The sequence below is a fragment of the Fusarium mangiferae genome, assembly GCF_900044065.1.
Source record: "Fusarium mangiferae strain MRC7560 genome assembly, contig: FMAN_scaffold012, whole genome shotgun sequence".
Classification (NCBI taxonomy): Eukaryota; Fungi; Ascomycota; class Sordariomycetes; order Hypocreales; family Nectriaceae; genus Fusarium; species Fusarium mangiferae.
In genome coordinates, this window is record NW_024573932.1 from 1525017 (window position 1) to 1548396 (window position 23380).

The window sequence follows — 23380 nt, forward strand, 5'->3', positions numbered from 1 at the left end:
TAAAGTATTACATATTATACATTCGCAACTGGCACTAATACACGTCCGGCCATAAAGCCACTCGAGCTTATTTCCAAAGGCAGAATTCTTTAAAGGAAAATCAATTGTATTGGTATGCTGTGGCGCAAGCTATGGAAGATCAAGCACCAACCAAACCGAGGCTGGACTAGAGAGCAATCTAGACCTGAGAGATCCAACAGTCCTTTTTTTCCCCCACCACCGAGAAGCTTGCCGAGTCGAGAGCTTGCAAGAGGAATGAAGATTACTGGTAGGTGCTGGCTGAATTCGAAGCAACTTAATTGTGTGTCTGGTCTTTGGGTACCTTATGTCTTATTCCCGAGATCCTTTCACTCTTCATGTCGGTATGATGGATCCCTTACGCCTAGGACTTGTATCCTCAAGCATGGGATGGTTGGGATATTTCTCCCTAAGTTTCTTCTTAAGCTTGGGATGTCTCTCCAAAAGCATCCGAAGATACCTTTCTCGTGCCCGTTGCCGTCGAATTTTTCTCCAAGTGTTGGTCAAGGTCTTGACATCTAGAACCGGACGTACAGTCGGCCTCCGGCCTGCAAGGGACTTCTCACCCCGATCAGAATGCTTATCCTTGGAGCTTTTTAAGTACTTCTGAATCTTGTGGGCCTGTATCCTATATGCCGTTTTGTAAAGATTTCTTGCGAGATCCTCACTTTCCTTCGATGTGAAGTTGTTAATCTCTATGGCCACAGCGTTGTCAAACAAACTAGAGCGCGTAGGCATGGGGCGTTCCGAGGCCGTGTTTGTTTTCGTCTCTGGTTTCTTTTTGCTCTCCTTATTCTCCGTTTGCAGCTTTGATTTAGAATCTTGCTTCTTGTCGTTTAGCCCAGACCTGGTTGTATTATCAGAGTCGGGTTTAAACTTGTCCGAGGGTGGCTTGATGAACTGCCCCAGCTTTTCCTCCATTTTCTTCTCCATTTTTTTCTTCTCCTTCTTCATTGTCTCCTTCTTCGCCAATTCGACTGCAATGAAAACCCACCATGGCATTATACATCGTTTCCCAATAGTTTTCTTTGTCTCAACTCCTTTCTCTCCAATAGGAGCTAGTTCGGCCTTGTGAGGCTTGTCGAGAGTCTCTTCCATCAATGACTTTATGTATCTCGAGAGCTTGAGGGATTTTGGGCTGGGCTTGGATGCTTTATTGGGGTCTTTCTCCTGTGCCTTCTTCCCACTATGCACCAACGCCTGGCGAAGGAGCTCTTTAAACTCTTTCTCGCCTTCCTCGTTGTCTTCCTCGAGCAGCTTTTTGTATTTTTTCTTTGCTTTTGCTAGCATCTTCATCGATTCTTTATCTTCAGCCAATTTCAGCCACTGGTCTTCTGTCACATCAGACACTTTGAATTCTGGCTGGATGGCTGAGTCGTTGTCGGGTCTAAGAGGTTTTCCGTCCTTGTCCGCTTCTTGCTTGTCGTTTCTAGGAAGCTTGTTCTTGAGCTCTTTTTGCTTCTCCCTTCTCCTGCCCTCGGCGAAAATATTATCATAAGGCTTTTTGAGTTTGTTGAACATGTCCACGTCGACCATGGGACGCGCTGACTCTTTGACCCTGTTTTCTCGCTGAGGTTTGACGTATTCGTAGTCCGTAGGCTTAGTCTGCTGCTTTTCTCCGAACTTTTTGTATGACTGGCTGTTCTTGTACTGTGGCTCCTTTTCTTTGTATGACTGGCTGTTCTTGATCTTGTCGATAGAATTATCCTTCCACTGTCTTATGCTTTCAGACTTCTTGTTATCGTTGGCAGACGTGCGGCTTGAACGATATGGCTTGAATAAATCAGGCTTCACCTTCGGTTTGTTTTTATACTTTATGTTTTCGTCCTTATGTTTCTTGTGGTCGTGTGTTTTCAGATCCTTGTCTTTGTGGGTTGCGCCCACGTTTTTGTCATGCTTCGAAGAAAACTCCACTGGATGTTCGGTCTTGGTTGATTCTTCATTTCCATTCTTGCCAGGCTTGTCCTTTGATACGTCCTTACCATCAGACGTCACCGTGATTTTCTGATAGACGATTGTGGTGGAATTCTCATTGCCGTGCTGGACGTGAGTTTTACGATGGTCGTGCTTTTCACCTTTGGGCTTCCACTTGAGGTCTGGTGATCCCTTAACGTTGACGCTGCCCAACACTGCTGAGTCGTCCTTGTTGACAGGATGAGCAATGACATGGGTAAGGCCCACCAAGAAGATGAGGAGGAGTCGGGAGAGGCATGGAGGTGCCATCTTGAATGATGAGGGGGAGATAGTATGGGGATGTGTAAGGGTACAGTGCCCCCTTTGAGACGGGAGCAGGATGTGGTATCTGTTGAAGAGTGTCTGAATGAGGGATGAAGCGGTGAATTTATAGACAAATGGTCTTGGTAGGAAGATACGTATCACTACGTATCACAACTTGGCTTATGGGCTGCTCAATTACGGCGTCTACTCGAACTTTTGAGGTATTTTGCTTGCAGTGCTGAGGCTGACACGCAAAACCTTAACTCCGCATTCAACACGTCGTGAGTGTTGATATCACCATTCAGGTAATACTTCTCAGTGGATTATTTTCATCGTGCAATTCAGAAACCTTGATTGAAACAGCACCGATGTATTCCAAGAAACTAGTCTATCTCTTAGTCGATGTGTCTTCGATCGTTGACTCAATAGATAGTCCCAGAACTGCATAGCAGACCATGGGACTGAGGTCATATCTGATCAAGTGTTATTCCTCGTACTTTGAACCGATTTTGAACTCAAGATATAATCATATATAAGTCTGTTGATATCCTGAGGTGCTTTCGTTCAAAATGTTGCCAACCCTGCCTCCCCTAGGAGACGTCTCTCATTGTTAGCATAGGCCTTTCCTTGACGCGTTTTCCTGGCCCTCAGAATGTCCTATTTCCCTCACTGGTCCCTGTCTCGGTTATATTCTTGCCGGAAAATATGCCAATAGCCACCGGTCACTTTAAGGATCCCGACGCAAATCTCGCCGACATATCGGAGACTTCGCATAAACTAAACAATCCGCAAAGTCTCCCCGCAAACACATATAAAAAGTCCATTTTGAGCCAACCTTATAGCCATAACTCATTCAATCATCCAAAACATCCATCAATTACCCTCACAATGTCAGCCCCTCTTGAACTCTTCTCCCTCTCATGGGGCATGTACCCCCGCCGCGTCCTCATCTATCTCGCCGAGAAAAACCTCCTCAAATCACCACTCATTAAAGTTACAGAAGTAACCGTCTCTCCCAATAGCAATAGCCTGACCGCACCCGGAAAGCCCAAGGGCACAGCGCCAATCTTGCGTCTTCCAGATGGAGTGTTCATCAAGCAGTCAATCGCCATTTTGGAGTACTTTGAAGACATCTACGATAATCCACAGCAGCCATGGCAAGTTGAACTTGCTAAGGATGCAGGGGGCAGTATGCTTGGAAGGGCGGCGGAGGAGAAAGCACGCGTCAGAGAGGTTTTGGGTCTTGCGGATGAAGTCACCAGCCAATTTGGCTTTGCGTGCCACAAGGGGACGGTGCTGTTCAACATGCTTGAGGAGACGCACCCGGTCACAGCGAAACTTGCTCTTGAGTACTGCACCAAGAATCTCAAATTGCTGGAGAAATACTATGAGGGGGATACCCGCTTTGATGCTGGAGATGGACAAGCCACTATTGCTGATTGTGTCTTGTACTCGACTCTGCACTTTGCCAAAGACCTCTACTCCCTCGATCTTCTGGCAGACCCTGAATTGGCCAGTCTTCGGGCATTTTACTCTTGGTTCAGTGGCAGAGAAAGTGCCCAGGTTCCGGAAAACCATTTCCCTGCTCAGATCAAGGAATTGGCATGTCAATGGCTTCCTGTGGAGTAACTTTAAGTGGCAACAAGAATAAACTCTTTCCACGCTCACAGAATCAACGACTTCAGATACAGATATAGGCTTGATTTATGTACAATACACAGAATCATAGATAAACATGAGCTCATGGACTCTGCCAGATCCACTCCACCACGATCCTCATCTCGGGCCGTTGATAGCGCCGCGTCTCGGCTGCAGTGTTTCACGGCTTTTCCCCCTCCCGAAATATTGCGGGGGTGGCGCATCAACCTCTCGGATGTTTTGCCTATCAAGTTCGTGGTTGATGTCATGTGAAACAATCCCGTCATTGATAAATTGAGACATTCCCTGATAAACAAACTCACACAAATACCAAATACTCATCATTCAAAATGGGCTCTACGAATGGAAACGAGGCGATCAAGCCTCTGATGCTAATTGATGGCCAAGTAAAAGCCAAATCCCCGCTCGTTGATTAAGCTGAACTGACTGTATCAGTTGATCGGCGCCTCTGATGGCAACACTTTTCCCCTCTTCAACCCAGCGACAGGCGATAAAGTCGCAGATGGTAAAACACACGATCCCCGCTCACATTCTCAGCTAAAACTCTCTCGCTCAAGTCCCCGAAGCCACAAAAGACGATGTCAACAACGCCGTCGCAGCTGCACAGCGCGCCTTTCCTGCATGGTCTGCATTAGATCCCGCCAAACGCGGCGGCTACATGAAGAAACTCGCGGGTTTGATCCGACAACATAACGACGAACTGGCTTTACTCGAGGCAAAGTCAATGGGTCGTCCACTACCCGAGTTCTTTGAGGGATACGCCGCTGCTGCGAGTTACGAGTACTACGCTGAAGCCTGGCCTCATATCCAAGGCCAGGCGAGTCTCAACACGCCAGGCTATGTCACTATGACTCTACGTCAGCCATTTGGCGTTATCGGTGCAATTATTCCCTGGAACGCCGCTCTCCTCTTCTTTGCGGGGAAAACTGCGCCCGCGCTCATCACTGGGAATACAGTCGTGCTCAAGTCGAGCGAGAAAGCACCGCTCGGCGCAGCCAAATTCGCCGAGCTAATCCACAAGGCGGGCTTTCCACCTGGTGTCTTCAACGTCATATCAGGCCACGGAAACCCCTCAGGAGCAGCCCTCTCATCACATTTGGACGTGCGCGCAATCTCGTTCACTGGCTCGGGACGCACAGGACGGGCGATTCAGGAAGCAGCGGCCAAGTCCAACCTGAAGAAAGTCATTCTCGAACTCGGTGGCAAATCGCCTGTTATTATTTTCGATGATGCGGACATTGAACAGGCTGCCAAGGACACTATGCACAGTATCCAGTGGAACAGTGGACAGGTCTGCATGGCGAATTCTCGCGTTTACGTGCAGGATACTATTGCTGAGAAGTTCATTGAAGCTAGTAAGAAGGCACTTGCAGCTGCGAAGCCTGGTGATCCGACGCAAAAGGGCGTTGATCACGGTCCGCAAGCGGACAAGACTCAGTACGAGACCGTTCTGTCTTACATAGATGAGGGTAAAAAGTCAGGAAAACTGGTTCAAGGTGGAAAGGGAAGTTATGATAAGACGGGAGGCTTCTTCATTGAACCGACGATCTTTCTGGACACGGCTGAAAATGCCAAGATCATGAAGGAAGAGATCTTTGGGCCTGTCGTGAACATCAATGTCATCAGAACAGAGGAAGAGGCTGTTCAGAAGGCGAATGATACAGAGTATGGTCTTTACGCTGCAGTTTACACCAAGAATATTGATCGGGCTATGAGGGTCACTCAGCAGCTCAACTCGGGGTATGTCGGCATCAACTGTACCAGTCCCACGACAGCTCGAGATCTTCCTTTTGGGGGGTACAAGTCTTCGGGGCAGGGTAGAGAGGGATGGCTTTATAGTATGGATAACTTCTTGGAGGTCAAGAGTGTGATGATGAAGGTGGACACGGGGGGTTCCAAATTGTAACTGAGGCTATGAATGGTCTCAGTTCAATATACTCATGTCTAGCCATAGTAAAGTTTTATGCCAACTATCTTATCCACGGAGACCAATGATTCTCACAGCTCAGACCCTTCTAGTCCATCCAAAAAGCATCCAAGTCCAGAAGAAACTCAAAGTCCACATTAATGAAGCTTTTCCAGAGATCAATCTCCCTCAACCACGGCTTCGTCTGCATCGCAAACGCAACAGCCGTACAGTACCTCAACAAATCATCCTCATCAACCCCCATAACCAATATCAAATCCGCCCTATGCACAACCCTATCCCCAAACTTATCCTTCATCACATCCAGCCTCTTCCCCGTAGTTTGATGCGCACTAAACTCACTACCAGGCATATCCTTCGGCACAAACTTCCACTCCCACGATCGGCCACGACTGTCGAGGAAGCTTGTGTTTCTGCGGTTGAAGATGCCTACCATGAAGGGGTAGTAGTGCGGTGCAGACCATAGACGGAGTAGGGCGAAACGAGCGGTGGGATGCTTTTGGGAGAATGAGCGTGCGGTGGGGATTACTTGGGGCCATTTGGAGGGGTCGACGAAGGTTGGGGGGTATGTCATGGGGAAGTTGCCGTATTGGTCTTGGTAGTTGATGAAGAGGTCGAGTTTGTTTGGGCGGTGGGGTTCTGTGTTTGCTGTTGCTATTCCGAGAACGACTTCGGGATGGTTTTGCATGTATGCTGGGGCTATGACACCAGCTTGGTACACTGTGACTTGTTAGTGAAGTCTCGTAGAAGCGGCGGGTAACGAACAATGAGCGATGATAGGACGGACCGTCAGACTCCATTCCATAGGGTACACGTCCCCAAAGTATCTCTCCGTCTTATAAAACTCCATCCACTCCTTCCAAAACTCCTTCTCCCTAAATTTATAGCTCGTTCTCGTCCTTCGATCAGGCCGCACCCTACTTCGCTCTTTAGGGTCAAACACCCCCGACTTTCTAAACTCATCGCACTGGCTTGAGTTGACAAACATGGTTGGTAACTTTGCGACATCCGAGTTCGGGAAGAACATGGCGATCATGGCGAATGCTTGGACAATGTCTTGCACGATGAAACTATGCGGCCAGGGATACTGCGGATCTTGAACGTAGTCGTCGTAATCGCCGCGGAGCTCAAGCCACTCGAGGATCTCAGCTATGAAAAAGATCCAGTCTGTTGAGCCGACATGAGTCGTCTTGAGCATTGCGCGGAGTGTTTCTTGAAGCAGGTTGTATTTGGCGTTATACCCTGGCTCGAGGTCTCCAGCGTGGAAAGACTCCTTGAAGCCTGCGCTTGTTAGCATTGATCATGTTGGCGAAGTGAAGTACTTACTAAAAGCCCTGTCTCGCTCCATAATCTCCATGGGATCAGACTCATCAAGCCGTCGATCATACGACAGTGTCTTATACGCATTCAGCAACCCCGTCCGCTGTAGAAGTGCCTTTTGCGATTTCTTCAACTTATCACTCCTCGCCTGCAAAAGAGCCGTCTCCCAAAACTTGGGCAGACCCCAGATTTTATCCTCATCATCATGTTTCGCCATACGCATCGCTTTCATCGGATCCTTGCCCTTATTGATAGCCTCCAGCCCCTTGACGAAATGTCTAGCCGTACTGGGCAAGATCCCATCTTCAATACTCGCAACACCGTTCCTAATCTCACGGAACGAAACACTCTTCTTATCAGAGGTGAGTTCATCCGGGAAGAGGATCGCGTCTTCGACTTCGTTGGCTTTGTTATAGAACATGTATGGTGATTCAGCTATTTCGGTGTCTTTGCGCATCGTGACCTTTTTGTTGCTCACGTCGAAGAGCCGGAATTCTGATCTTTCGTCGGCGATGGTGTCCCAGAGGCTTGTGAGGTTCTCGCCGGGTTTGATCTGGCGGGTGCGCATGGTCTTTTCGTTACGGTGGAGGCCGCGGAGGAGGAATTCCATGTGGATGTACATGTCGCAAGGTGTTCTCATACGCCAGGCATTACGGAGTTCCTATCACCCGTCAGTTTTGTCTTGGTGGTTGGGAGGGGACTTGCCATGACGACAATGTTATAGAGGTCCATGTGTGGCTCGCCAGGCACAAAATCCCAGATAAACACATCATAGTAATCATCAAACCCAAACCTCCACTCTCTCAGAATATCCGTCAACTTCATAAAGTCAGGTCCAACCTCTAAAATATTAAACCAATCATTCTTGGACGCCCTTCCAAGGCCTTGTTTCTTTCGATACGTCCGAGCTGCTCATCATCCTGCGCAGTGATAACACGGCCAGTCTTGCCATCCCGCACCATGACAAGAAGCTCTCCCCTCCGCATGAGAAGATACTGCAGAAAGCGTCTAGTCACAGGATCATTCCGCTTCATGTTTCCAACGAGAATGTTCCGTGTCTCAACGATATCGTGCTGTCGACGGCCTTGGCTTCGTCCGTCGATTTGATGGTGGTGACTGTATTTGTCTGCGTCAAAGTCTGTGAAGTAGGGGAAGAAACCTAGTTGTTGGAGCTGCTGCATGAAGCGATCTTGGCCCCATGACGTCCAGTTCGACGCGGGGAAGTATTGCCATAGCGTGAGTAGATTGAGATCAGAGAATTCGGACCAGTTTCTGCAAAGTTGGATAGCATGCTTCAAATCGCAGTCCTTGGCCGTGACACTGAACTGGAGCCATCCATCGCGAGACATTGCATTCTCACTAGCATGGTTCCAGATACTCTTCCCGCAGATGGTAACCTTTGTCTTTCTCTGACGTTTCGATTTCCTTGATTTTCTCTTGAAGCGATGACTTTCGACTTCTTTAATCACTCGTTCTTTGAACCAATCATCAGTGTGGAGATGATGATATCGCTTATCACCCTGTAAAAGCTGCTCCATGGTTTCATCATCATCGTCGTCGTCGTCTTCCACGGGGAGTGCATCGTCTGCTTTGTCGCCACGGGCGAAATCGGCACATGCATCACGAATGTCTTGCAGAGTTGTCAGAGACCTTGAGGCAGAGATCTCGTAGTTCAGCTTCTGTGACGGAAGTGTCGTCGAGGAATTCTTGGACAGTTGTCGCTCGGAGGGCGGCGGGGAGGAGAGATGCTTGAAGAAGGACGAGACGGCAGAAGAGGAGGAGTTTGATCTCTCGGATGTCGCGGATTAACTCGTCAATCTCGTCGTCTTCCATCGGAGCAGTCTTATCCCATGCCTCATCATCCGGATCTTCATTCATAGCCATGCGGTCTAGGTATGCTTCTTCAAGGAAAGCATCTTGAAGTTTCTGCTCCTCCTTCTTGCGCATTAATTCCATTCTAGCCTCCATCTGTTTCATGTGACGCTTGAAAAGAGCAGCTTCCTGCTTAATCATCTTCTGCTCTTTCTCGCGGTTCGATTCTTCGTTGTCTTGAGCATCTCGCACCCACGAGTAACATTGCTCTTTCTTGTATAGAATGGCCATGCGTCGCTTCCGGGCTCGTCCAAGGGCTAGAAGGACAATGTGGTGATGACTGACGAGCTTATCGATATAGGCCTGGTGGCCATAATCGTAGCTGATGGAATAAAAATGGGAGTGATGCTTTCTATGGCTGTCATTAAGTACGTGAGTCTCATCAATTGCATAGTAGAGGCTCCTGATGTTCGTACCTGGCACTGAGGCACAATCGGAGCCATGGTAATCAAGATGTTTGCTGATGATTGGCGATTTCGGGTTTGACACCGTGAATCTCAGATTGTTGGGTTTCAGCTCCTCACATTGTGACATGATAAGATAAGCTCGACGAGATAGGATAACGGGGCTGACTAAAGGCGCTTTCCGAAACGTTCAAGTACAGTTATCACAATTGCTTATCTGTATTTGCAATTTTGGGCTGAAATATAAGTGATATTATCTTTTCGATTTAGAACTATTATTTCTAAAATGCTATTACTTAGATCTTGTCAATACTGATTGTTTGATGTTACATAAAGGTGAACGTTTATATTATTTTTCTATTAGAAATATTAATATTGTTTCTATTCTTCTGTCTTTATATAGGGTATATATAAATAAGTAAATTTAAGTTTTAATGTATATCTAGATTTACTAGTTTAGTCTGCTATTTATAAATTATATAAATTATAATAATTTATCTTTAAAACCTTAGCTGCTAATGCCTATAGTATAGATGCCAGAGGAGAGCGATTTATAAACTTTACTAAAGGACTGACGAGAAAATAAATGTAGTACAGGTTTGTTAACTAATTGTCTAGATTGCTGAGACTTCATCACGCTAAAGAACGAGACGCGTTCAAACTGCTATATGTTGCTTTACTGGTATTCCAAGCCTTGCGAGTCTTTCGGGGTATTGGATGGGCACTTCCTCTCAACAGAGATTCCACCCAAATATCAAGCACCTCCCATTCGTTACACCAATCGAGCATCTCATCCTCAATAGTGGGAACAAAACAATCCAATGCTTGCAGCATAGCGCAAACCTCCTGTATAACACACTGGCGAACAAACTGTATACTATCTTTTGCTCTGTGGAGCCCCTTCATTGGACTGGCATATAGTAGTGACAGTTGCACTGCGTTCTTGGTACATTTAACGACGCCACCTAGTTGATCACAATCGTCCATTTCGAACAAACGATCGAGGGCATCTTTGATACTTGACGAAAGATATTTGACAACCTTGAGCCGCCGTGAAAAGAAGTTCTGGAAACTGTCGTTGAGCGCGTCTTCCAGAGGAACCCAGGCCTCAAAATCGTCCTGGTCAACATCGAATCTATCCCTCATCGAGTATCTTAATGCAAGAGCGCTTGCCTTGCCAGGCCCCTCAGGACAACATAGAGTCCACTCTATGCCTTCCAATAGCCTGTCGAAAAAAGACCGATAACGCCATGATGGTTCGAGAGAATATAATCTAAGGAGATCCCCCACAACATTGGCATAAGGCTGATCGAAGGGATTGTCTTGCGAGGCAGATAATGAAGAACTGAGAAGGGTGTAGAAATCGTCTGGGAAAAGCCTATCGAAGCCAAATTGTAAAACGTAGAGCAAATATGACATAGCAGAGCTAAACATTAACCAATTAGCATCTGGGGGCAGAGAACAGTGCAGGATGATTTAATATACTTACCTTCCATCGGATGATTTCTGTGCCGGGTCAACCCCCTGTGCCAAGACGAATTCGAAGAGCTGCCGCAGGTTGTAAAAGGTACTCTCGGCTGACCTTCGCTCTTCGTCCGAGTATCTTGGTCCCCAACTCTCTTCTAAATCTATATCTTCAAATCTAAAATATAAGTTGAAGAGAATATCAAACATCTCCACGGCAATCATACTGAGCAGATTCTCGCCGTTCATTGATACAGCTGAGGGGGATACGTCTTTAGCACGAATGATCGACTCCGCGGCGTGTGCGTTCCCCGACTTGATGGCGTTGAAGATTGCAGAGTCTTTAGGAAGAACTTGAAGCGGCCGGAGGGAAACCCTGGGGGCTTCTCTAGTGATCATCGATCTTAGGTGCTGAACCTTCACCCCGCACCTGAGACGTAGGATCCAGGGAGATGGGATAACGATGCACCCTGTAAGAATGTGCGTAAGATCATCCCCCATGTAAATTTCGGTAACAGACACTAGTATCCGACCAAACCAGGACGACTTGTTACTGCGATGAACGAGTCGCCTTCGCCGCTGACCTGACCGTTGAATGACAAGGGGTTCATTGTTCTTGACGCAGTTTCCTCTTTTGGGTGATTGATCCAACTTAGAGTCGCAATGGCGCAGGTAATGTGACACTTCATTGGAACTCAAGCCAGATTGATCGTCGTTGTATTGTCGGGATAGTTCCTGGAGGAGATTTGAAGTAAAGACTGCCGCCTCATTTTGCAAAGACAACTGTATCATTTCGCGAGCCTTTTCCATGATTGCAGTCATGTTGTTGGCATTTTCATGGAGCAGAGTCTCTATTACTGTTTCTTGAGTCATATGTGACCGATCAACCTTTAGAGACAAAGTTGACATCATTGTGGAAAGGTTGTCAGCCGCAGATTCTAACCTACTCAAACTATTGCGGGACTCAATACGAATCTGGGAAAGGTCTCGGCTTTAAAGTTGGTTAGCACGAAAGCGTGCGGTTCTTCTGTAAGAAGTCATACTCACGATAGACCTATCATGAGGCTGACAATCAGCTCATTCTTCAGCAGCACTAGCCGTGCCTGTAAAGCCTCGATTTCACCGTTTTTCAATATACTTCGTATTGCAAGCCTAATGCTTTTCCACGTATGGCCTTTTGTATTTTTCTTCAATCCCTGGAGGATCCCCAGGAGTCGCGTAGATATTGCCCTACAAGCATTGCATATTGAGGCCAGCTCCTGACTCGGGGGCATTTCACTGTCAAGTTGTTTAATCAGAGTCGCGAAATGATTCGTTACCAGCTCTGTGTCTACATTGTCGTCCAGGGTTCCAGTGACCGAGCTGTATAGTTCCGTGGTTTTTGAAATTAAATTGGCGCTGAAGTCGAGAAGTTGCGCTATGGTGCCTGTGAGGCCAATTATCGCAAGGGCTTCCATGGCGATTATTAGTCGTAGTAGGCAGACGCAATTTATTAAATTCTGATACAATTCTGAAGGTCTTTGATTAAACAATAAAGAGAGGAGGAGGGCAAGAAGAAAAGAAACGTATATATGCTACTAGAGTAGCAAAAGTCAGCCTTAGGCTGACTTGGATTTAACACCGCCTTGATTTTCAACCCCCACGACTTACTTTACTCACAGTCCTAAACATTCTGGCAGGAAATTCAGTACTAGCCGAAGTTTAACCAAAGATGCCACCTTAAGACCCTTAAATATAATCAAATAGAGTAATTAAACTAATTAAACTAATCATTTACTTATTAAGTTATTGTATTCTGAAATTTTAATATAAACTTGCTGTTAGTAAATACCAGGTAGAATTCTATACCTCACCTGATTCTTATACTCATCCCAATCCTTACCATACTTCTCAATGCAAGCCGCATCATCTCTCCTCTCCCGATGAATAAGCAGGAACCCAAACCAAGCTGAGTAAAAGTACGTAAACAGCATACCCCAAGGTGCAGCGCCATCGGGAGTCACCAAGCGACCATCCAGCATCTTGACAACCTCGTTTCCAGCTACAGCACTACCCGCTGGCAGAATAACATAACCAGCGAACTTGGTCGGCAGCGAGAAAGGAAGAGACTGAAGCCAATCACCAAAGTAGTTGATGTGACGGGCCATTCCCCACCATCCGCCTGTCAAAAGCTTGGTTCCACGCTTGGTCTGGATGAAGGTCATGTTTGTAAAGGCAGGGTGGTTGGGATCCTTGCGGAAGAGAGCCTTTTGGTTGTTGGAGGATCGGAAGATGTACAGCCCGATGGCAAAGACTGTGGCGATAGCGGACACACCGATAGGTCCCAGGTGAACGGGGTAGACAGAGAGGTAGCGGCACTGAGTCGAGTAGAGGAAAGGGACCCAGACCATGTTACCCCAAACAAGCATGAATCCAAGACCATCTTGGGTGATATCCATCATACCCAATAGTCCAAGCTCTGAGTACTGACCCTCAAGCACGTAGTAAGCTTGGACCGTAGCGATGACCAAGATGCTATCAGAAACATAGCCATAGTTGCGATACTGCTGAGCGATGAAAGCGCAGTTTAACAAGATCCAGCCTGTAAGAGCAGTGCGCATTTCCAACCAAGACTTGATGTCGATCTCGCCGAAGATGGGAAGCGTGACGCGAGGGTTGAGTTCACGGCCGATGAAGAAGTCGTAAATGATGCGGCCAGTGTGTCCACCTCTAGCGAGCTCGCGCAGCTGGGGATTGCCCTTCTTGACGGAGAAACTGCCGATGTAGACGTAGAGTGAGACGATAAAGGTTAGGACGGTGCTTGTGGTGAGGAGTTGGAGATAGTTGGTGGTCATGAAGGTCCAGACGGGGAATTCAGCGCCGTAGATGTAAGTTCCAACAGCGCATGCAGCCAATTGCGCAACGCTTGAGGAAAAGGCTACAGTTCTGTCAGTTTCACTGCCCAAGCGGTGCGATCAAAACAAAACCTACAATTGAAGCGATACTTCAGCGCCTTACCCGACTCCCTCAACTTCGTACCATAAACCTCCTGCGCCGGCAAAACGCGATACAGCACCAGACTCAGAAAATAATAAGCAAAAAGCCACCCTGTGACCTCCCAGCTCATTAATCCCCAGATACCCTCCTTTGGCCAGGGCGTTTGCTCCTTGAATTTCTGCCACGTCAATGTTTTGGGTTCAAGAAGAGCTGGCGCGGGACATCCTGAAACGTCGTTGCAGCCGAGATAGAGAAGTTGCATGAGAACTGGAAGACCAAAGACGATGCCTGTGGCGCCGATGCTATTGGGAGTTAGTGGTGAAGCGGAACGGAAAGGGATGGTGCTTACGGGCCGCCGAATTCGTATTCTGGTGTTTTTGGGGCCTTCATATTGAGGGGGAGGCTGAAGGACAACCGAGTGAGATGAGCGAGCGAGTATAATGAGAGTGTTGATTTTGGGCTTGTGATGAATGAACGAGAGTGACGATGTTGATGCTTTTATTGATGTAGAAATGCCATCAATTGATATCGACCCATTCTCAAGTCAACGGAAGAGCTCAACCCGGCCCACAACGATTAAAGATATCCGAAACATGTCATCTGTGATTGGACGATAAACTGGCCTAGTGGGGAACAATTCCTCTTCTCATACGAATACGGACGCGAAAGAGACTCAAAAATAACACGGACATATCTCACTATAAACCTACACTAACAATCTATCAATATTGTCAACTTCGGAGCCCGAGGATGCCTTGAGCTTCTGCACCTCCCCCAAAAACAGTGGATCAACTTCATGCCTTAAAAAATTGCCGAGCCCAATCAAAACATTACATTTGCAATTGACTTTCTACCGTTCCATTCTCCCCCCACGACTTTTACAGGGTTTTCTTCCCCAAGATCTCATTGATCTCATCAAGGTGCTCGGAAAAGTTATCGACCAAGTTATCCCACATCTTGGGCTCGTGCTCGTGCTTCTTATCGCTGTACCACGCCCAGTCCGTGATGGTCAGTTGTCTGCAGCTCTCGAACATGAAAGCCACTGCGCCCTTGGAGATTTGCATCTGCGGTGGGGGCTGCGCTGACGCTGCTTTGAATTCCTTTTGTATGTTAGTATTTGAAAGTGGTGGAGGGTGATGAGGGAACGTACTTCGTAGGCTACACCGTGAGGAACCCAGCCGCACTCAAACGACACACCACCAGGCTGAAACTCATCAGACCGTCCAGCGTACTCTCCATAAATCAGCCCCATTAGCTCAGACGCTGCGTTGCGATGATAATACGGTGGTCGGTATGTATGCGACGCGACGTCCCAGCGAGGTGAAAAGATGAGAAAGTCCGCCAGCGGAGCATTCGCATCTCGCGAAGCAGCCGTCAAAACGCAAAAGATAGACGGGTCAATATGATCAACAGAGATAGATCCAACGTTGACAAACTTGGTGAGATCATACTTGTAAGGCGCGTAGTTCCCATGCCAAGCGACAACGTCAAACGGGCAGTGGTTCTGCGTGCTCTTGAAGAAGCGTCCGCCAAGCTTATACACGATCTCCCACGGATCATCACGCGTAACAGTGTAATTAGCCTTGGGGTACAAAAAGTCCCTCGCGTTAGCAAGACCATTTGAACCCAGGGGACCAAGCTCAGGAAGTTCAAAGTGCGAGCCCCAGACTTCGAGGATATAGCCCCTAGTCGGACCTTCAACAGCGACTTTGAAGCGTTGACCGCGCTGGATGACGCAGATCTCACCGGGCTGGACGTAAAGATTGCCGAATTCAGTCTGGATGTCAAGATTGCCTTGCTGAGCGATGATGAGAAAGTCGCCGTCGGAGTTTACGAAGGCGCGCTTTTCCATGCTCTTTGTGGCGGAGAAGATGTGTGTTGCGAGACCTTCGCGGAGGGTAGGGTCGCCTGGGGGATGTTAGAGGTTAAAGGCGAGGAGGGGTGAGGGGGAAGTACCTGAGCCGGCGATTGTGCGGAGGCCAGAGACGAAGTCGGTGCCGTCGGAGATGTCAAAAGGGAGCTTGGGGTGTTAGCCGATGGTAGTAGAGTTGGGTTGTTGGTTCACGTACCCAGGCTAATTGAGTTGGTGAGATTCTGACGGCAGGGTTCAGAGGTAGAAAGCAGCTCTCTGTCCCTTCAACCTTGGGCATATCCGTCTACCTACGTCAGCAAAGAAATCTCCCATGAGTTGTGACACTTACGAATCCCTGGTGAGCAACAGCAGGTCTCGCTCGGTACAGCCACGAATTCTTATTAGCCTGGCGAGAAGCACCAAACGACGTGGTCATCTGCTCAGCATAAAGCCCAAACCTAACACATCGCGGACTATTCTGTCCCTGGGGAATAGTCCCAGGAATAGCCTCTGATTCATGGTGGTTGTTGAAGCCAGAGAGGTACGTATACGGATCATTCTTTCGAGTCGCAAAGGACGGAATACTTCCATCCTTCTGGGTCTCAGCCCAGTGAAAGATGTTTTGATAATCCTCTGCTGGTGCCATGATGGAGACTGATAAAAGAGGTGAGCAGTGGTTGATGCTGAACTTATAGTCACCGCGAAGAGCGTAGAGGTGAAGGAGATCCGGGAATGGCGGAAACGGTTGAGGCTGTGTTTATATAAATCAGTTGACAAGGTGCACTTGCCGACGATAAGAATGAAATTCACCCCGCTCCTTGGCTACCCCATCGGCGGCAGTCGGCCCGAGGCTTAGCTAGCGTTAGGTTCACAATAGCCAGGAAATAAGTGGGAATTTGGGATCCACGATCTACGTAATCTATGCTTACTATTCGATCAGTCAGACGAACTTTATGGTTGCAAGGTGGAGACGTCGGATATAGCTGTGTTAAGTTGGGGGTCAGTTGAGGGTGTGCCGGAAATACAGAATGTTGATACATCACTTTTATAGGATGGCTTCGATGATATTGTCCGTTGTTTTGATGTCAGCTGATGCCAAGCCACAATTCTTCGTATCAAGTGACTGCTTTAGTCGGATGCATACCGCCGATGGAAATCATCGTCAGCTTCACTTAATGACTGTTCACTCGCCTGCAGGATCTAATAAATATTGCCCGGACCGCAGGATGTTAATACATCAGTTTCTTAGGGCGGCTGTCATAATGGTGCCTGCTATTCAGGGTCAGATAAATCTAGTTCCATCTATATCCCAAGAGTTTATATCTAAAGTCGCTTTAATCATCATCATAGTGCCCAGTAAGAAAATCATAATGCGTGCTCAACGACATCTCACTCGCCTCCAGAATCCAATACCCAGCACCAGGACTCTCCAAATGATACGGAGGCTTCGGGTAGCTATCAACATAAGGTAGCTGTATGACATCAAGCCCGCCCCCATACCCATCCTTATCTCCCTCGGCATTGCCAAGCGTACGCCAGAACTGGCTGTACGTGATCTGTCTGCCTGTCGTTGCGCTTCGCATCTGACCCCACGAGATACGCGAGAACCACTCCATGGGGATAGCGAAAGCGCACTCTTTGGTTGTTCGCGCCAGGGTATCGAATGATGCGATTAGCTCATCTGGGTCGGGATCGCGGATACCCGCGCCGCACCATTCTATTGAGATATAGAGACGCTTGAGATTTGGGAACCGAGCGGGAAGAATGAGGTTGGTGACATCCTCGAGGACGTTGTCTTTAGTGATCGGGGCTTTGATCTCGAGGGAGGTGATCTTGGTGAGATGGTGGTGGGGTTTAAGCGATGGAAGTTCAGTAATTGTTGCTTCGCCGGAGATAATGATGGTGTTTGTAGAGTACAGAACATCAATTGTCTCTGCGTAGCTGCCCGCAACGTCAATCAGTGCTCATTAGTAGGTAGATAGATGCTGACGTACTTTTGCCGACAGGACTGCAGCCAACCCATTATCCTGATGTTCTGAGGCGGTGGCTTTGGGACATTGACCGCATCGCAGCAGCGATCAATCCAGGGCCCTGGGTTAAGGCCACCGCGTGTCATAGGACCCAGCTCTGGATCATGCTTTCGAGCGCAGATACATCCATTCCACGACCAGAGTTTTCTTCTTAGGCCTGGAGCATCTGGGTCACCTAGCTCATATCCATCAAGGTCATCTGGATCCTCTGGGGTACGACGAGCAGCATCAAAAGCGAGATGCATATGGAGACGCCTATCCCCAAACGCCAAGCGAAGAATATCGCGTCTCAGATTAGCAGGGACTCTGAACCAGAGCGATTGTTGAAACGCTGCAGCTGGTCGCTGTAGACTCTTTTCATCATTTTCATCGCTGAACCCAGGCGGCGTAAGTGCACGAGGTCGTGTGGATGGTAGCTTTGGGATAAGATGTCTCCAGTCTTGCCAGTCGCGATCATATACTCCCCAATCTGGCGAAATCGGTGGACTTGGTGCTATTAATTATTAGCATATGTGTGATTACTGAAGTGGTGGGAAGCATACAGTGTGAGCCTGGTGAGTTGCCTCCACTAAAGGAAAAGTCTGGTGAGGGGAAATCGACGGGGGTTGGTGTTGGACTTGAAGGTGCCATGTTGGAGTGAGATGTTGAGAATGAGTGAGTGAGAAAGGTAGGCGAATGAGATTAATTTGCTTGAGGTCACGTGAGAGATGGGATTCTTTCCGATTCCAATTTACCAAGAGACAGAATCTGCCTGGCTAGTATAATAAGAGAAGAAATTAAATTTTATAAAATTAATCTACTACATTATATTAAATTATTATATGCTCTATTAGTATATTTAAGCTTAGATATATACCTAAATATTACTATAGGCTAGTAGTGATTTAATTAAATATTTATCGTTACTGTTATATCCTGTAAGTTGTTATACAGGGTCTGTAAAGATATAATACAGGTAAGATTTACTTAATCTTCTTAATAACCAATAGAAAAGTAAGCGAAGTGCTTATATATTAACAGGATTAGGAATAGTCTCGGTCTGAGAGGTCCGGACAATAAACAAGGCTTGTATCCCAGACACTTTAGCAGAGAATTTAGTTCCGTTCCTAAAGAGGCTAGAATTCAACTTAAACACTGAGCTCCCGTTCCCAAAGAGGCATAGCAGGATGTTTCCCGCCTAACAATAATACACCGACTGAGGGGCTTGCTTACCGCAGTGCTGCTCAACCTCAAACTTGTAACAATCGCAGCGGCTCTTTTATTGCCTATCTGTCTGTTGGTTGGTGGAGTAACTAACTCTAAACTCTATTAGTTCGGCCCGATCGGGCTGTCCCTTGCAAATAATGGTAAGATCTCGTGTTCCTCCATTGAGTCTTGTATATATTACGTGTTTCAGGTAGCATTTCTACATCATACTCTACTGATTTATAAGTGTGTTTCCAATTTGGGTCCGGATGAGTCGGGAGCAGGTGTTTTAAGTACTTGGAGTTCATTTCTTCGTTATGTAGCAACTGAAATTCATATATAAAACTTCCATCTAGCTGTCTTGATGTCTATTTCTCTACAGCAAATGCTCTCATTTAAGCAAGATAGAAGACTGTTTATCTTGATCTCTCGTCTGTAACAAAATGCAGCTCACCAGCCTCCTCACTATCATATCCCTCGTCTCTGCTTCTTTCGCAGCTCCCGGTGACCGTGGCAGTTACACTGTTTCTGGCCTCGGTACCCGCAAGCAGGCTATCTTGAGTGCTGGTGGCAACACCCTTGATTTGGCCATTGCCATGCTTGAGGATGAACACATGTCAACTAACTACAAGTATGGTGAGTGAACCCAGCTGCAGAGATATATCTACCGACGGGCATATTAAGACCTAAATTTACAGGCGACGGTAAGACTCTCGATGCGGCCAACTTTGGCGTTTTCAAGGTCAACTGGGGAATGCTTCGTGTCTGCGCCAAGCGAGCTGGATTCGTAGGACAGTCCGAAAGTCAGTGGAATAACGGTGCAAAGCTCAAGTAAGTGCTGTTGTAATAGGCATGTGTCACATTTACCAGCTGACTGGCTACTCACTTCACTCACAGCTCTGATATCTACGCTGATGTTGCCTCCCGTTGGGATTGCCAGGAATATTACGGTTACGATAAGTGGTTTGCCGGTCACCGTAACGGCGCGACTGGCTTGTCAAACCCCAATACGGAGGATATTCGATTCTACCGCGAGTCTGTTGAGTGGATCCAGACACAAATTGAATCAAAGTCTACCTACAAGACTGATGACACTCGCTTTTGGGTTGATGTCACCCCTATCTAAGTCAGAGGCATAAGCCTGTTGTCGGGCGTCGTAGCTGTGAGGACGGGGTCTATAGGGGGTCTGATTGGCTGCGAGCCAATTCAACAGGCTGATTACAGGGGGGTGCGGGATAGGTTCCTTTCAAGTATTTACTCTATTTCAGACATCAAGCGATCCTATAAAGGATCGCAGTTAAATCATATTTTCACTGTTATCTGGCACGGAAGCGAGGAAATCATTCCTATTTCAGATTTCTGACTTTTTCGGGGCAATGATACTGCCCGGATACCAATCGTTGTATCCGAGCCGAAAAGGGTTGGAATTTAGATGGCTTGAGAGTCTCCGCTTCTCATTGCTGCGCATGTTCTCGCTCACACTAGGGGTCGCCGGGAAACGAGCTTCCGAGTGATCAGAATTCCGGAGGCTGCTCCTCGTAGCGCATCAATATGGAGTACTCTGTACAGTGAGATCGTGTAATTGAGCGCACTGGAGAATTCCCAGACTATGTACGCCAGAAAGTCTTCCACGGGGAATCAACTCATGAGTTATTCGGGCTTCATTGACTCCAGCCTTTCCCCCAATTGCGTCGTCAGGTGAATGAATAATGACCTGACAGTGATTTGCCGCAACTGTGCAGCCGAGCCAATGAACAAGTAACCAGCTTGTGAATTGGTGATCCTTAGTTTGTATAGCGGCTCCATGCTCGAGTCGGATGTTTTTGCCTGAAGTAATACTACTTTAAAACTTTAGATCATCTTATACTACTATTGATATAATAATTATATTCTACCCAGCTTATCTCACTACATTGCAGTAATTAAGGATTCAAGCCCAACTTGTTTCTAAGGCGGGTAAAGTCTTGAGCATCACCATTCTTAGACCAGTCAAATTGATCCAGGTACCTAAGAGTTCCGTTAGAAATGGTAACGTTTTTCGCATCAGTTAATTGACTTACATCATGAAAGAAAAGAGTGCCAACGAGTCAGCGTTCTTGGTAGCCAGCTTAGGACCAGAATAAGGGTTTGTGTTGCCATTCTTGTCTTTATAAGTACGTGCCAAGTTCATGATCCAACGAAGACCATCTATACCTAATTAGCATGTTTCGCCCAATTGCCGTTGCTGAACTTACACGCTCCCTGCTTTCTTTGTCCCTTCTGATTGAGTTCTTGCTGCGAGGGAGGACGGGTGTAGTATTCGACCTGGTTGTTCTTGTCCTTGTATCTCAAGTAGCCCTTCTCGCTAACAGCGACTTGGTCCTTGATGACTGCATTGTGTTAGATCTGCTAGACCATAGAACGCGACGAGAAACTTACGGTGCTTCAAGTTGGAGTCAACACCACCGAACCAATGCATGAGCTCGTGGTAAAGCTGGGTAGGGTTGGACACCCAATTCGTCATGATATGGTCACCCAGCGCAGCAGAGGTCTTGTACTGTCTCGGCGTGATGCGCGCCTTTCCAGCATCAGACGTCATCTTGGGACAGATGATGACAATATCATCGCTCGACGAGATCAAAGCCTCTCGGTTGCCAATACAGTGTCCGACAGAGGCTACCTTGGTCTGTCTGAAGTCCCAACGGTTGGCGTAGTAAAACGCCCCGGCTATTGTGCCGCCGTTTTGGATGTAGCGGCTCACAGCTGGTTGGTCTCTGACCTTGCCTACACCAGGCTCTGGCTCGTCATCGACGTCGTACCACTGGAAGACATCGTCGCCGCAGACCATCAATGGCTTGGCGTTGGGCTTTTGAGAGAGAATTGGGCTGAAACCCTTGGCGGGGTTGTTCTGAGATGAGGGAAGAGTGTTGGCCGTTTTAGCAAAGATGTCTTTTGACTGTCAGCAAAGCAAGTTTGTCAAGAAGAGTTCAACATACCTCGCAAATCCTCAATGTACTTCTGAGTCTCAGCATCATGGCCCTTGTAGTTAGGCATGAGTCCAAAGATGCTATTAGCAGCCGATGAAATACGCGCCCACTTAACTGCACCGTCGGGATCAGAGTTTCGGTCCGGCATCTTCGCAAGGAGAAACTCGAGACTGGTTCTAGCAGCATCAGCCAGATCAATTGACTGCGTGAGAGCATCCTTGATGTCGTTCTCGAAGCCATTACAGCTTGGGTCAATCTCCCAAGGATCCAGTGATGCATCGACTGCGAGTGCAGAGCTGGAAAGACCAGCGGCCAGCAAAAAGCTGGATAAACGCATAATGGGCAAAAGAATTACGGTACCGTAAAGATCGACTGTTGAAACGAGTGACTGCGTCTGGGAAACGCGAAAAGGAGCGAACGACTGAAGGGCAGAAAACCAAAACGAATGGAGCTTGATAATGGATGTATGTATATTACATTTTACTGAAATTGTAGATAGCGTCTCATCCTTGAGTGTTTGTCTCCATGCAGCCCCTGCAGTAAATTGGCATAAGCCGAGCCTCCACTATCCAAGATGACACCCCCACAAATCAGCCCTGAGGGTTTCATCCTTTGATCCTACGCTGATTGACGAGTCTCAGAGACATCACTAAAAATGAACAGACCATTGAGCATCGGCGCGGCCGGACGATGAGTTATCTCCTCGAATTTGATATGAAACTCCACAGTAGATTGGTGATAAAGGCACTATTGATGGACGGAGAATAAGACTCTCCACATTCCGTGCCGTTATGCATTTCGCTTGTTGCCGATCTTTTGGCTGTGCCTCACAAGGCAATTGTCGGGAGATATTTTCGCATACTTAGCAAGATATGAGATGTGTGCTGAAGTTTTAGGGTGCGCCACAGTGAGCGAAGGATTTACGGTTATCTGACATTATCTACGTAGCGCAAATGAATGCACTCCGCGACCATTGGAACAGTATAGAAAATTGTGCAAACCGTCAAATTGGTAGAAGTCTCAATTAATACGCATGACTTGACCAATATTCATTGACCGGGTAGGAAGATAGGCAAAGCCGCAAGGGATCACACTCTCCGACGGATCAACATGAGCGCTCCATCTTATCATCTCCATAACAGCCAAGCCGTACAACATCCAATAAGCATAACATTACTCCGAGATGAAATTCTCAATGCAACATCAATATCGACGATCAGCTTTGCCTTACCAGGTTCCAGATCCAACTCAATTTCACCGAGTCCTTCCCGTTGCATTCTCAATGCACGGCCCCAAATCTCCTAACAAGGCTGAGCATCAGCAGCTCCACAGCGTTTCACCTAAGTTAATGAAGCTGACTTGTTTCAAGGATCTCAAAATTAAGCTCCACTGTCAGCCATGACGGGTATATCCTCACGGTATGTTTATCCCATGAAAAGGCATCCCGAGCCTCTACTTTACACTTGCTCTTTTGTTTTACGGACACTCTT

At 47.4% G+C, this 23380-nt stretch overlaps 10 protein-coding genes across 10 annotated transcripts; 3 read left to right on the forward strand and 7 right to left on the reverse strand.

Annotated features, from left to right (window-relative positions):
* Positions 1-354: 354 nt before the first annotated feature.
* Positions 355-2241, reverse strand: FMAN_16199 (uncharacterized protein; the record flags this gene model as incomplete). The annotated part of the gene is made up of 1 exon (XM_041821724.1): positions 355-2241. The coding sequence occupies one exon, from the start codon at positions 2239-2241 to the stop codon at positions 355-357; it is 1887 nt and encodes a 628-aa protein (XP_041687475.1).
* An 882-nt stretch (positions 2242-3123) lies between these two features.
* FMAN_08268 (uncharacterized protein) lies at positions 3124-3864 on the forward strand (the record flags this gene model as incomplete). The annotated part of the gene is made up of 1 exon (XM_041821725.1): positions 3124-3864. The coding sequence occupies one exon, from the start codon at positions 3124-3126 to the stop codon at positions 3862-3864; it is 741 nt and encodes a 246-aa protein (XP_041687476.1).
* Positions 3865-4223: 359 nt separating this feature from the next.
* Positions 4224-5800, forward strand: FMAN_08269 (putative aldehyde dehydrogenase; the record flags this gene model as incomplete). The annotated part of the gene is made up of 3 exons (XM_041821726.1): positions 4224-4280; positions 4330-4399; positions 4452-5800. 3 exons carry the CDS (start codon positions 4224-4226, stop codon positions 5798-5800), a joined length of 1476 nt encoding a protein of 491 aa, XP_041687477.1.
* A 109-nt stretch (positions 5801-5909) lies between these two features.
* FMAN_08270 (uncharacterized protein) lies at positions 5910-9547 on the reverse strand (the record flags this gene model as incomplete). Its single annotated transcript, XM_041821727.1, has 6 exons — positions 5910-6541; positions 6587-7102; positions 7148-7802; positions 7853-7983; positions 8043-8805; positions 8855-9547. 6 exons carry the CDS (start codon positions 9545-9547, stop codon positions 5910-5912), a joined length of 3390 nt encoding a protein of 1129 aa, XP_041687478.1.
* A 503-nt stretch (positions 9548-10050) lies between these two features.
* FMAN_08271 (uncharacterized protein) lies at positions 10051-12338 on the reverse strand (the record flags this gene model as incomplete). Its single annotated transcript, XM_041821728.1, has 3 exons — positions 10051-10843; positions 10907-11872; positions 11929-12338. 3 exons carry the CDS (start codon positions 12336-12338, stop codon positions 10051-10053), a joined length of 2169 nt encoding a protein of 722 aa, XP_041687479.1.
* Positions 12339-12701: 363 nt separating this feature from the next.
* On the reverse strand, positions 12702-14247 carry FMAN_08272 (putative c-14 sterol reductase ERG-3; the record flags this gene model as incomplete). The annotated part of the gene is made up of 3 exons (XM_041821729.1): positions 12702-13798; positions 13852-14159; positions 14207-14247. The coding sequence occupies 3 exons, from the start codon at positions 14245-14247 to the stop codon at positions 12702-12704; spliced, it is 1446 nt and encodes a 481-aa protein (XP_041687480.1).
* Positions 14248-14735: 488 nt separating this feature from the next.
* Positions 14736-16355, reverse strand: FMAN_08273 (putative homogentisate 1,2-dioxygenase; the record flags this gene model as incomplete). Its single annotated transcript, XM_041821730.1, has 5 exons — positions 14736-14957; positions 15008-15765; positions 15814-15877; positions 15927-16013; positions 16059-16355. The coding sequence occupies 5 exons, from the start codon at positions 16353-16355 to the stop codon at positions 14736-14738; spliced, it is 1428 nt and encodes a 475-aa protein (XP_041687481.1).
* A 688-nt stretch (positions 16356-17043) lies between these two features.
* Positions 17044-18369, reverse strand: FMAN_08274 (uncharacterized protein; the record flags this gene model as incomplete). Its single annotated transcript, XM_041821731.1, has 3 exons — positions 17044-17650; positions 17704-18232; positions 18282-18369. The coding sequence occupies 3 exons, from the start codon at positions 18367-18369 to the stop codon at positions 17044-17046; spliced, it is 1224 nt and encodes a 407-aa protein (XP_041687482.1).
* Positions 18370-19367: 998 nt separating this feature from the next.
* Positions 19368-20050, forward strand: FMAN_08275 (uncharacterized protein; the record flags this gene model as incomplete). Its single annotated transcript, XM_041821732.1, has 3 exons — positions 19368-19560; positions 19623-19755; positions 19822-20050. 3 exons carry the CDS (start codon positions 19368-19370, stop codon positions 20048-20050), a joined length of 555 nt encoding a protein of 184 aa, XP_041687483.1.
* Positions 20051-20846: 796 nt separating this feature from the next.
* On the reverse strand, positions 20847-22227 carry FMAN_08276 (uncharacterized protein; the record flags this gene model as incomplete). The annotated part of the gene is made up of 5 exons (XM_041821733.1): positions 20847-20931; positions 20985-21111; positions 21159-21293; positions 21343-21852; positions 21900-22227. The coding sequence occupies 5 exons, from the start codon at positions 22225-22227 to the stop codon at positions 20847-20849; spliced, it is 1185 nt and encodes a 394-aa protein (XP_041687484.1).
* Between the last annotated feature and the right edge of the window lie 1153 nt (positions 22228-23380).